The sequence below is a fragment of the Diadema antillarum genome, unplaced genomic scaffold (assembly GCF_040938485.1).
Source record: "Diadema antillarum isolate AM-2024a unplaced genomic scaffold, OU_Dant_1.0 scf00000118, whole genome shotgun sequence".
Classification (NCBI taxonomy): Eukaryota; Metazoa; Echinodermata; class Echinoidea; order Diadematoida; family Diadematidae; genus Diadema; species Diadema antillarum.
In genome coordinates, this window is record NW_027271007.1 from 276,140 (window position 1) to 290,594 (window position 14,455).

The window sequence follows — 14,455 nt, forward strand, 5'->3', positions numbered from 1 at the left end:
AAAGCACCTTGCTAAGCACCATGTAGGCCTATAAAATAAAACATTTATTGCCTTTCCGTGTTCAAACACTGCAGGGGACATTCTTTGTCGGTACTGTGGTATGAAAACTTTGCTTATACTCAGTGGAAACCAGAATGGACTGGCTAGTTTCTCATTGCGGCAAAATGAAGATTTTAATTTTGATTCTCCCCACAAAAAAAGGGACCAGACTGATAAAATCTCCGGAAGTCTTTCTAGCCCGTTTGCAACCAAACATTTCGTTTTAAATGCAATAATTATTGGTATGGTTTTACCAGAAAGGGACGTTAGATAAATGAGATAAATGTAAATAAAAGTAAGCATATGTACAAATTCAAATGGTCATAGAAAAGAGTAAATGGTCATAGAAAAGAGCAGATCAACACAAACGAAATATTTATTTATTTGGTGGAGTGGCAAGCAAATCTAGAAACGGACATATATAGTATCATGAAAAAGTGAGAAATAATGGATAACAAATGATTGTGGCTTGGAGTATAGGTCTGATGTCGTCCTTCCAGATAATGACTATCTTGAAAATTGACGGTCATTATTGTTCAGTTCTGAAGGACATTCACAATTCACACACTTGATGGTCTGAACTGTTCATCTGTCAGTAGTAAGTATACCACAAGGGAAATATGAACATTACCTATGTGCATGGCCTGTGTACACTATAATGTTATGTGTGCTGTCTCTTTGGTTGTTAATTTGAGCTTTTGACGTGCTTTTTTTTTCTTCGTTTCTTTACTGATTCGTTTGTCACAATTACCTTAAATTCATGCAAAGACTACATGCATTACATACGTTTCCTCGATTCTCGTTATGTTATTCTATTGTATTGTTTCACCCTCCTCCCCTATTTTAATGATCTTTAACCTAAAAGTGGCCTTCCATTCTCGTCTGGTTTTAGAATGTATTCCCTGGCCAGTTCTTCCCAATAGCATTGGTGTGTTGCAAGGGACTAATGGACGTATATATTGTGTACAGAGTCAAGATGAAGCAGCAGTCACATAGTTTAGAAGTTAATCTAAGGAAGAGTCACGTCTTATGCTGAGTATCCCCGTTTCATGAAGAAAAGAAATCGGATGAAGTGTAGCTTATTTTCATACCAAAGTACTGAAAACTAGATATCGTTCCGTGGCATGATTTCTCGCAAGTGTTGCTATCCTTATTTAAAAAGAAAAGGAAAAAAAAAGAAAAAAAAAACTCTGCATGATTCTGTTTCTGTATTAGTTTGTTTGACGTCCGTTATGGTATTTGTTTTACGGTTTCTTACTTAACGTGGAGTTCCTCTTTTTAAAGTATGTAAATTGATATTCACATCTTCGCGCGTAATTACGATGGGACACATACACCAGCTCCATGTGGTAACGCAAATATTGCGTCCTTGATGTCAACGTTTGATATCAAGCGTACTCTCCTATCATGTAAAGATAAATTAAGTGAAAACAACCACATGTCATCACAGACATGTCTTATTTGGATAAAAGCTTTCTTGTCACGTCAGCGAGACTTTGGCCTAGGAAATAAAATACGACCAGAAGTGTAAACACATATTGATGCTGTATCACTGAATGCTAACCAAATACTGGGTCAAATTGAATATCTTCTCAGAAGGGTGTGCAACACTGTTCATAAGCGGACGCCTTTCCTCTGAGTCGTCATGGTAACGTATACATTGTCTCCGTTTTGATTCATTTGTTTAATACACCATTGTCTCGACAATGAATTCTGAAGGGATTTGATTTTACCTGACAGATTTTAATCGTTGAAACTCATTTTACTTGTTAATATTTGTGTTGGTTTTATTTAATCTAAACGAAGGAACAATACTCTATTAAAACTGTGTTGCAAAAATAATGTAATAATGATAGGCGGATGATAAAGTATAATAGGGAGTATACAGAATTTAATGCAAGAAAATAGACAAGGGTAGTATGATGGTAGACATTCAATGGAAAGATGTGATATAGCCATAGGTTAGGGGCCAAGTCAGAAACACATAAATGTACTGGCACAGTTTGAAGGGTGTCAAGAAGACGTGTTAATTGTTTCAATGTCGGGATCTTCTATTTATCTCGGGAGTTCTTCATGTTTTGTTTTGTTTTTGGGTTGTTTTTTTTTTTGGTTTGTTCTTGCAACATAGAGAATGTGAACGGGCACAACAACGTAATGAGAAAACACATTAGATGATGTCGAAACTGCATTGCTTGTTTCACTATAAGTTGAGATATCGTATGCTCGAGAATTAGATAGGATTACATTAAGTCATGAAGTATTTGTCTTGTTCTGTTTGTTTTGCATTATTCGATTTTCGGTTGCATTTTCTTTTTCGTTTCCTTGCTTGTTTCTTGTTTGTTTCCTTTCTTTCTTTCTTTTTTTTTTGAGGAGGGGGGGGGGAGGCATGGTCATGGTGGGGTCTCAACCTTTTATAATAATGATAATAATGATAATAATGATGATAATAATAATAATGATAAAGGACATTTACATTGCGCTGCTACTATAATAATATACTCCACTGCGCATTACAAAATGAAATGCATACAAGAAATTCAAACAGAAAATACATTACTTCAAGAGATGACTTTTTAACCTGGCCTTAAACTCATTAATTGTATCTGCTTGTCTTTCAAACAAAGGAAGACTATTCCATGATTTTGGTGCAGCGTACAAAAATGCCCTGTCACCAAGAGTAACTTTTGATTTCCCAGATGAATATTTCAATAATGTTTGATCATGTGAACTTCGAAGATGATAAAATATTTGAAAGTTCCTGTATGTACACAGGTGCTGTACCATGAAGAGCTCTAAATACAATTAGCACAGTTTTGATATGTTTATGTATTTTTATCATATAGTCTTGATGAGACTACCCTGTGGAAATAAAACTGAAATAAATAAAATAGATGAAATAAGATATGATTCTCTGCTTTACAGACAACCAAATGTAATGCACGTAGTAATGGGCTACAATGAGAAAAACGAGGAGAATTACAAACTAATCTAGCACATGAAATTTTGCACCCTTTGTAGTTTACCTAATTGATTATCAGGTAAGCCATAAAATAAACTTTTACAATAATCCAATCTGCTTGTGACAAACGCACGGATGACTTTTTTTTTCAGTACTTTCCCGTGTCAAATGCTTCCGAATATGTGCAATATTAAACAAATGATAAAATGAATTTCTACATACTTCAGATATATGTCTGTCAAAAGCTAGGCGTGAATCAAACCACATTCCCAGATTCCGTGCAGAATCAACAGGATAAATATCAACATCAATCACTTTCAGGCTTTCAGTGCGTAGTTTTGAAACTTGCTGTTGAGTGCCACATATTACAAATTCGGTTTTCTTATCATTAAGTAGAAGATTGTTGGATAATAACCATTTGTCAAGATGCACAATACATCGCTCTATAAGGCTATATACCTTTGTAATATGGGTATTGCGTTTGCGCCGGTGAAGAGGGCTATATGCCTACATTAATCTGGTAGATGTTAGCTTGAAATAGGCCTAAGTCCTAGTGGCATATTTCCTTATGTTTTCGTAGGAGCCAGTGCAACCAAATTCAGAGGAGACGCAACGCCAAGTGCTCTTCGAACGCCAGCTCCTTGCGGAGCAAGGGATCCAAGGCTCGCAAACCAACGGCTTACTGCAGGTTGTTTATAGCCAACACCCCCACTCAACACAGCCGGGTCAGATTCTCAGCGCTCACCAATACCAGCAGGCGCTCTCGGGCCCGGTTGTCCACACCCAACATCCCCAGTGGACCCAGTCTGGTCAGGTGGGTTACAATCAACCCTCCTACTCAGCTGCACAGCCTGTGCACTCCCAGCCTGGTGGGTTTGTTCAAGGACAACAGCCCCAACTTGCAGATCCCACCGTCACGGTCATCCAGGTATGGCTTTCACGGCCTTTCACGATTCTATAGAGTTGATAAGTGGAGATGGGAGGGGTAGGAGGGGCTGGGGGAGAAAGGAAGGGGGTAACCTCCAAAATGCTTAATGAGAGTAACTTATTTTAGATTTGGCATCAAACAAGAGAATGATTAACAAAGAAAATTTCTTTGTCCTAATATGAAATTTATTAACAAATATATTCACTTTTCTATGTACTCTCTATTAAAATTTTTATAACAAAACAATGTCTGTAAAAGCTCATTTCGAACACGCTATGATTGTATATATTTTTGTATATTTTGAAACGTAACCCGTTTCTTTCAAAGTGCAGACGTTATTTAACTAAATTTGTCAACATTAGCTGGTCTTATAGTTAAAGTTCTCATTTTGCTTTTTGATTGCAGATTGCCAAGTTGCTTTTTTTTTTCTGTTGTCGTATTATGATGCATTGTTCTAAGCGTGTATTAAGAAATTCATGGAGATTTGGGGCTGGGGAAGGTGGGGGACGGCCATTCGATAACCATACTGGTGTACAGGTCCTACACCATCTTAAATGGACATTTATTGGTATTCGTTTGTTCCTCTCTTCTCCTCCGCCCTCCACCCGCCCATCCGCGGTGCGAAGCAGCGAGAACAGGAACCAGGAGGATGCTGTGGCGCCATCGTCGGCGACTACAACGCCACTCGAGGGGTTCGGACTGGAGTTGCCCAGACCGTCTTTGCAGTCTTCTGCTTCATAATTGGGGGCGTATCCTACGTATTTCCTCTCCTCGGGTACAATGGTTATGGTATCTGGGCGGCGACACTGGTAAGTTCACTTCATACAATTTTAGTTAGCTGTGATGTGATACGTCTAGTACAACACAAGTATGCCAGCGCAAATGATTTTTGCAAAAAAAAAATCACTTTTGTATCCATGGTATGATTTACAATTTACAATGTAATACATCTATTTCAATCATGTATTATGAAGTGCAGCAATGGTTTTAAACCAGAACAAGGCGGGGCGGTGCAAGGACAGTTTAACAAATATATTGCCAACAAAACTTGCACGAGAGACGTGGCTGCGATGTTGAGTTGCAACCTTCTTGTATTATTTATTATATTGTTATTGTATATGTTTTTTGTAGATATTGTTTTGTTCAATATATTCATACAAATACATAGTATTACATGTTGAAACAAGATTGCGATGCAGCAGCACTACTTACTGTATGTATAATGAATCAGATATTGATTAGTTTGATTAAGTTGATCAACATTGCTTTTTCAGAGATTTATGCAGAATCTTATATCACTTTTGTATACATGGTATGATTTGCAAAAAAAAAGTGATTCAGCAGCCCAAGTAAGAAGCATACAGCTGCTTATTCATGTTCAAGTTTTCGTCCTTGATTATTTTTATACACATGGTCTTTTTCTGAACATTTTACTTAAATCCAAGCAGTCACACATTGAAAATTGGGCATAAACTAACCAAAAACACATATACACACACATACGTACAAAAAACCGATATTGAGACGGAAGGAAACTGCCTTTATTTCTAATTGCATTGTTATAACAATATTAATCTTTTCATTAAAGTTTTTCCTACCGGCCGGTATCCTGGGACTCTCGACAGTGACGAAACAAAAAGGGAGGGTAAATATGCTTTTAGGTCATTGTATAATCTTTACTTACAGTCATGTTCTTCTCCATTTTATCGAAGCTGAATTATCTTAGTTTCCAGATATCTGTTTCATTACGTCATTTTTATTACGATTATCAATACTGTATTCATGATATATAAACATGTATATAAACACATGTTACATGCTGGGGGGGGGGGGGTATCCACTGACTCCTTTATCGAATCTTGGTGGACTTTTTCTTTATTAAGCATGAATTCTAAATCGTTATTTTGCATACAAAACATGAGCTTAGCATTATGAATTCAATCAGAAGTCGATCAGCGGGTTACTGAAAGGTTAGTAGCACTTTTTGTAGCTCTACCTACGTACATGACGTCACAAGACTTCTTTCTTTCAGAATGTCACACTATGATTTTTTAATCTTTTTTATGAAAAAAAAAACTTTAATAAGGTTTTTTGATTTAGCTGACTATGCTTATAATTATGTCTTATATCTGGCCGCATCTATACCTTTAAGAAGATTTTGCCAAGTCTACATTTCTAGAATTTTTGAAGTGTCATCAACTCCCAATTTGCCCATTGCTTTCTGAACATCAATATCATTCGAACCATGTTAAGCAATTTGGAGTAGACAATCTACTAACTACAGCTTCTTCGCATAAAAGTTACCATGGCGAGGCTTTTTTATTTCTACCAAAATATGATGCGAAAGAGTCACGTTTAAAATGTCAATTTTTAGGTTATCAGCTACCTGGTGTACTCCTGCATAACAATCCTGCCGGCCATTGGAATGGTCGTCTACGAAGTGACGGCCGTGAAGGCTTCAAATTACGTCATCAGCGCATGCACCATAGACTACAGCCTCTTTATCCTTGACTGCAAAAGTGAGGTAAGTCACGTGATTTTACATTAAAAATGACTTAGTAGAGCATGCATTACTCACTTACTTTCTGAGTAAGTAAAATCAGCGTTAAGGTAAGTATGTGATTGCCGCGTGTTTGTACCAAATAATCATTAGATCATAATTCTGACTAGTATAGAAATGTAGTGGTTTTGTACTTATTGATTTTAACGTTTTATGGTTTTATCATTAATAACGTCAATGGACGCTAATGTAGTTCAGAATAGAAGGACGCTACGGTAGTTATCATAATCATCATCATTATCATAACTTGATCATTATTATCATTCACTTTTATGAAACATTGCACAATTTATTACGAACAAGGAGTCCATGGCGATCCACGCAATACTGGCATGCCTGGCCATCTGCGAAGCGTGTGCAGCCTTTTCGGGTGCTATTATCTGCATCGCTGGTTTGCGATCCGGCGGGATCCGTCCGACTGGGCAGATGATGCTACAGGTATGGTTATATCGTATTAGCTAATGCAAACAGAAGAAAACTGACCAGCATGAATATTATTTATTAGTGGAAAATTGAGCGAAGAAAATGGGATTCCATCGGGATTCGAACACAAGACCTCCGGATGCTGGCCCGGTGCTCTACCGACTGAGCTATAGTTGGATTTGAAGTTGAATTATCCTGCGGGTTTATGCCAGGTTCAAGTGTGTACGTGTGTGTCACACACAAACACACTGCTTTAGTTTCTGACCATTAGAGGATTGAGAATTTGGGGTTTCTGGGACGAACACTGAACTAGGGCTTTCTATAGCTCAGTGGGTAGAGCACCGGGCTAGCATCTGGAGGTCTCGGGTTCGAATCCCGATGGAATCCAATTCTCTTTGCTCAATTTTCTACTAATAAATCGTATTAACTACGTACATTAATGCCCATATACAAACTTCAGTGTGGTAATATAGGATTCAAAAGACATGATCACGTGATCACGTGGTCAGAACTACGCATTTTAAGTGCCTTAAACGGGCGCCACTTTTATATTTGACATTTAAAAGTTCATATTTGTATTTTGTGTTGCCTGATTCATCTGGATAATTGTTCTCTACTTTGTTGCTGATGGAAGGCGTCTTTAATGAAGCTAATGAATGAGAGAAGTCACGTGACAGACAGTATTCAATCATTGCTTCTCCATTAGGCAGCCAATCGTGACCAGCGACAAGGTCCTAACATGGTTGTGGTTCGCTCAGCTTTTGAAGCTCAGCAGGTTGCCTTTCCCCAAGGTTGGTGGCATATTGTGAAATCTCATTGATAGACCTGGGCCCTGTTTTATGAAGAGTTATAATTGGTTATACAGTTTATTTCATCATAAGTCTATGTCAGCATGTGTAGTAAGGAAATTTAAAATCGATTATGTCTTTTGATAAAACGGGACCCTGCTTACACATAACTATTCCGGAGTATTTGATCGGAAAATATAGACAAATTACGAACACCTCTGTTGTTTAACACTTTTTCCAGAAATTCGTCATAATTATGGAAATACAATGTACTCTTCATATTCACCTTTGTCTGGACTTCAATTCACACTACTACATAAATTTGTTCTTCTTGATATTAATGATTTTGTTCCGAAGGAAAAACAAAAACACGAGTAGAAATTGTGCGGTTCGAAAAAATAGCATGACGAATTAAAGCCTAAACGCAGGCATAAATCTTAAAACGTATGATGTCTGTCCAGTTGATAATGAAGAGTTTCATTGCAAAAATGGGCTAATTGCCATTTTTAGATATTTTAAAGTGTGTCTATTGTCAGATAGAGGAAAATAAAGTCGTTCCAATGAGACCTCACTTGAAACATAACAAGGAATATTATTGAAGTTATCATAAAAATATCCCTTATTTTCTTACTATTTTCTTTTTTTTTTAGCAGCTTTAATCACAAATATCTCAACTTAACAACAATGGAGTTAGCTCGTTTTGCGATAAAACTCTTCATATGAAGGTCTAACGTAGAAATAGTGGTAATGGGTCATTAGAATTTTTGCATCGTCACATCATACTTAATTTTATAACCTTCGGTATTGTAGTTTCATATAAGAACTTTAATAGGGTATTTTTTTTCAAAATCTTTTTGATGTCTGGTTTTAATTTAAAACTTGGACTTCACAGTAATGGTTTTGTAATATATTTCTTTTATTTTCTCTTTCGTTGGGCAGGACAAGGACACATGTAGACAACTGTTGGAACCAATATTATACATCTTGTCTTCTGGCTCTCTGTAAAAATTTCCGGGCAACTGCTATTCACTTGCCTACTATTCACCAAGATAAAATTTACAAGTAAAATGATATATTTACCCTTGTATTTTTTGCTGAAAATGAAATAGATAAATGAACTGAAAAAAAGACGTTTGTTCGAGTAACACGATATGCAAGTGATGTTGCAGTCAGTAGGCTAATACAACATAATGATTCCTGTTATAATTATCAATAGAAATACTGTTACTGATCAATCTTTATTTTCGTCTCGTTTTCAGTTTTGAGATGTAAACATTTAAAGTTCAACAAAAGCTGGTTGGGAGTATAATCATGATAATGAAGTTAACTGGTGATTGCGCGATATTCCATGATTCTAAGTGTGATGAATGGGTGAAATCACATTGTAAAATCATGGAATAACAAAGAACATAAATGTTCAATTATCTATTTTGTATAAAGTGTGCCAAATCAGCAAATCAATGCAGCAATTGTGCTATTGTTAGAACCTTGATTAATATTCAAGCTGCGAGATATGATTTCTAAGAATATATTTTCCTGTGGCTACAGAGAGTTGTGTCATATAAGGCTTGCCTAATTCAGAAACATGTATGTTTTTATACATTATATCTTTTAAACATTTTTTTTCAAGAGTGAATCATGTTAACAGCTACGTATCAACACCACATTCGGTCATAATCTGGCGTTGAAGAGAGATCATATGTGTATTCTCTCTTTCTTTCTTTTTTTTTAAATTAGAGAGCGCCCTTTAATGACATTCACATGATTAAAGCTAATTCTTTAAACTTCCCCCAGTCCAAACTCCAACAAACAATTACAATGTTTATTTAATATCGACAATGATCTATCACCTGGATTTTTTTTTTGAGAAAAGGCCTACATGCATTTCTAAACGGAAGTCTCCACCATTGATGGGCATGCCACTTGTCCTCGTCATAGCTTGGCGACAAAGGAATCCATCTGACGTCAACGTGTGAACTTGGTGAATCTTCTGCTGTATTTCGGAGATACTATGCATTTACTTTACTCAGTACATGTTTAAAACATAAATGCCGACGTTGGAGGTGAAGGTCTATCTCAGTGACCACAACGATTTTCTAGACGGAACCACTTTTTCCACTTATGCGGTTTGGCAGAAGAGATTACCCAATTGTTTGTCTTCTGTGTTGATTCTGTGCATTGCATATTACCTAACGTGTGAGTGTAATATCTAAAGCGTTCCGTGATGAGTGATAAAATACAATAAAAGTGTTTGCAATCACATGCATTATTGTACAAAACAAGTCCACATATTATGTTAACCTGTCCAAGTGTAAACTTGATATATTGCTTGATATTTTGTCTCACATAAAAAAGCATTAGTGTAATGAATGGGGTGATTGAATAGAACCAAGGAGGTACTTGCCTAGTACCTCCTTGATAGAACAAAACGCAAAACGCCTATTCATGTCATTGCTCTCTCAGTAAGTAAACAGCTTTACGTTTACTGCAACATTGCTGTGGTAACACTCATATTTCTCGAAAATGTCAGCTCAAATTCAATTGAAGTGGTCATTTATTCTGCTGGTTTATGGATTATTGAAAATATTCTATCAGGAGTATAAACACCTGTTTCACATTAGATAACTCATATAGTCTTATTTCATCTACACATGTAAATGCATTTGTGTTCAGTGCCTGGTATGTTTAAGAGTTAACACTCCCTAGGAGGGTATTTTGTGTTATATCAAGAGAGATATCATTTTGTTCAAAACTGATATTGTTTCCAAGATAATTTTACATGAGTACTGCTTTTGCTTGTTCTGTATCTAAGGTGAGTTTACATGTAAAGTTGTGTCCATTTCGGTCATTGATAATAGCATTTGGATATGGGCTTAGCTGTTCTTGGCAGTACTGTTTGCACAGCGTGTCCAGCCAATTTCCCAAACTCAGATGAACTTTACATGTTAATCTTTACATGCTAGACTATATATGCATGCTCTGAAAATCACCACAATGATGATCTGGGTTGGAACAAAAAACAAACCGAGAAATGTACAGGAATAGAGAAGATTCACGTCTATTATCTTATTACGGGATATTGCAACATTGGTGGAAGGTACAAAGAAGTGAAATGTTGACGACTTATTTATAACAGTGGTGGGGGGAGCTTCATATTACCAAACTCGTATTGAGCTTACGTTCTGCTCTACATACATCGACAAATACGGGGTATGCAAAATATGGAGCTGTTCAAATATTTGCCACTGTATATATTTCTCTGCTTATGGGTGCACTCACTATCCGTATTTTTCGTGTAGTAATGTGTGTGTATGTGTGTGTGTCTGTGTGTTTGTTCTTTTTTGTGTGTGAAGGTTCTTATTTTGTAAGCACACGTCTGAAAGAGTGTCAATATTCTATTGGAGCATTGGCATAACTGTCTTGAAAAGACCTTTTGCTCTCGATGAACACGCTTATGTCGATCATTCGCAAAAATATTATGCTTAAACAGAATATATATTATCTATATATATCATGTGTATACACAAAATATACATTCTATATGTATAATCATACAGCTGCACTGATATATCAACAGTAGGAGAACATAAAGAATCCTTATGCTTTGTATTGAAAATGTTGATATACAGCATGATAATTTTCCGGAGGATTTTTGTTCTGTTCCCCTGCTATAGATATTCCTTGACAAACGTGTAGATTACAAATGGATAAACACACACACACACACACACACACACACACACACATATATATATATATATATATATATATATATATATATATATACTAAACCAAAACAGCAAGTCCCCCTAGCAGTTTTGAATATATTTCAAATAGTATTTACCGATTTTCATATTTCAAACGGGAATGGAAAAGGGAATTTTATTACTCATAACATGAATGGCATATCAGTGCCACCAGATATTATTGTTGGTGCGACAAAATGCATTTTATGTCAATATGCATAGGAAAAAAAGTTGGACTTAAGCTTAAATGAAGCATATTGTGTACATCCCCAATGCAAGTTATCAAATGACCTTTTTAGATTTTTATGTAATTCTCAGGAATTTCTTCAGCTACAATGTGCTTCCCTATTTAACAGATGTTATGCATACTTTTTAAACAATAGGCCTTTTCAATATGAAAATGTTGGTAGAAGCCATGTGCACTTTAATTCCAATTTTGGTTGCTTATGGCCATTTTGCATCATGCGCTCAAGTTGAAGATAAGTTTGTTGAGGGAAATGGCATCGAACATATGGAGTGGCCTGCAAGATCCGCTGACTGTAATCCAATAGAGAATCTTTGGGATATAATTAAGCGAAAAGCGAGCAAGAAGCTGAAAGATGACACTTCACTGCAAGAATTTCAGCGCATCTTGCAGAGAGCATGGGCCAACATTGAGCAACGCCAAGTACAAACTTTAATTAACAGTATGAGGAAGAGATGCCGGCTGGTCATTGAAGCGGATGGTGGACATATCAATTATTAAATACTTCACTGTATGCTCATAAAAGGGAAGAGATAGAGAAATATGCAATAAACCATGCTTAAAAGTTCAGAATCATGAGTGATTGTTTGATTATTTGTGTAAAAGTCAATGCAAATCACACCAATAATGATATCTGATGGCAATGATATGTCATTCATGTTATGAGTAATAAAATTCCCTATCCATTCGCGTTTGATTTATGAAAATCGGTAAAATACTTTTTGAGATATATCCAAAAATGCTAGGGGGGAATTACTTTTTTGGTTAAGTGTATATATATCTATAAATAAACATATATATCTATAAATAAATAAATATATATGTATATATATATATATATATATATATATATATATATATAGTAGGTAGTCCACATGTCGGCGCGATTATCAACAACAAAAACAAAACTGGAACAAAATTCATGCAGTATTCACCAACAGTTTATTTTCGTACACAAATTTTCGAGCGATTCGCTCTTTCTCAAGTGTTGATATACTGAGAGAATAATAACAATCATTGTTATTGTTCTCTCAGTATCAACACTTCAGAATGAGCGAATCGTTTTAAAATTTGTGTGCAGAAATAAACTGTTGGTGAACACAGCATGAACTTTGTTCCAGTTTTGTTTTTGCTTAACACATACACACACACACATTATAGAGGGATTTTATATATATATATATATATATATATATATATATATATATATGTATATTACATCTATTCACTTGCTTTTCAGGCGATTTGAGCTGAGGATACTGAAGGCTAGTGACAAACTGACCAATAGGGACGCACTGCTGTCAAGGTCTAGATTGAGGGAAGAAAAAAGAGGTAACGCTGAGATGCAACAAACTCCGTGAGCTTTGGTCATGAGGACCGATATAACTTTCCGTGAACAGCAACTCAGCCATTAATTTTCCCCACAATGCATCACGATATTGCTGCCATGATATTTTATTATTTCATACGCGCGCGGGGCTCCGTCGAACATCACCCATGATAATGCTATTTTTAGACGTTACGTACACACGCGTTTTCAGGTACCACCCTCATAAGAACTAAAGATCTTCCGATGATTGGCAGAGCTTTCATGGTCATCACTAGAAGAGCAGGGCCCTTCTTCTTTATCTCAGTTCAACCCACATTCGAATATCTGATCCTTCCAGCAGGTAAGTTATACACCACCAGCGATAGAACAGCAATAAGCTGTATTGTAATGGCGCCAAATTACTCTTCTTCTTCTTCTCCTTCTCCTCCTTTTTTTTAAAGTGGTGCAATTTTCCATTCGTCACAAAATATCTTCGACGTCTTAAGGTGTTAAAATCAGAGATAAAGGGAATAACACTTGTCAGAGATACTAGACTAGCAGTTTTGACGAGAGGAAGACGAGACATCCACCGGGGTGAAATCATTTCGAATATCACTGCGGGTTATCATCTAACCATGTAGCAATGTACGAGTCCTATAGCTGCTGGTTCTTAAGCTACCAGATGGCACGTGCTAGAGCGGCAGGAAATTGCCTGCGTTTACTTGAAATATTATATTTACAGCACATATTAGTTAAATATGATTGTAAAGTTACTTTTGACAAAATAAGTAAATTTGTAGCCGAGTAGTTCCGTCAATGACGACAAAGGTCTTTCTTCACTTACGTGTTTAAGCTGTTGCTTCAGATTGACCAACCACTAAAGCGATTGATTTGTGTATATCTTAATCCGACTAAAGCTGATTTGAATCTATGACCAAAAGACAACCACATCTAAGAAACGCAATCATTATTATTGAAATATCTGGGAGACTCATTGAAAACTGATATGTCCAAGAAGAGGGACTTTAATATACACCGTCAAACTATACATTCTTTGGGAAAAATAATGAAAAAAATTGTACTAGTCAACCTGTCTGTTTCATTGTGTGTGTATATATATATATATATGTGTGTGTGTGTGTGTGTGTGTGTGTGTGTGTATGTGTGTATTTGTTTTAACCGGTTTTTTTTTTCAGGAAAGACGATTTCATTACCTTCAAGAGACAGTAATGATAATATAATGTCGGTTACCGAGTTGTAAGTTAACAATCTAACCTGTAAATATCCATGTGTATAGGAAGGCATGATATTAGATATGTTGATTGCCTTTAAAAACGTAGTTACTGCTGGGAGTTTGAACACATATTCATAAGTATAACTCCAACATAAACTCAATCGGACCGTTGATGCGAGTGCGATTAAAATGCAAAGTTACGGTGATCGATATTGTTGATCTCAA

The 14,455-nt window shown here is 36.1% G+C and overlaps 1 protein-coding gene across 1 annotated transcript in view; it reads left to right on the plus strand.

Annotated features, from left to right (window-relative positions):
* The first annotated feature begins 1,361 nt into the window (after positions 1-1,361).
* LOC139719983 (uncharacterized) overlaps positions 1,362-14,455 on the plus strand; it is a 28,287-nt gene continuing 15,193 nt past the window's right edge. The window contains exons 1-6 of the mRNA XM_071631359.1: positions 1,362-1,388; positions 3,579-3,926; positions 4,553-4,735; positions 5,515-5,571; positions 6,301-6,450; positions 6,790-6,924. Of these exons, the coding sequence (XP_071487460.1) occupies positions 1,362-1,388; positions 3,579-3,926; positions 4,553-4,735; positions 5,515-5,571; positions 6,301-6,450; positions 6,790-6,924 (900 nt within the window). The remainder of the gene's footprint in view (positions 1,389-3,578; positions 3,927-4,552; positions 4,736-5,514; positions 5,572-6,300; positions 6,451-6,789; positions 6,925-14,455) is intronic.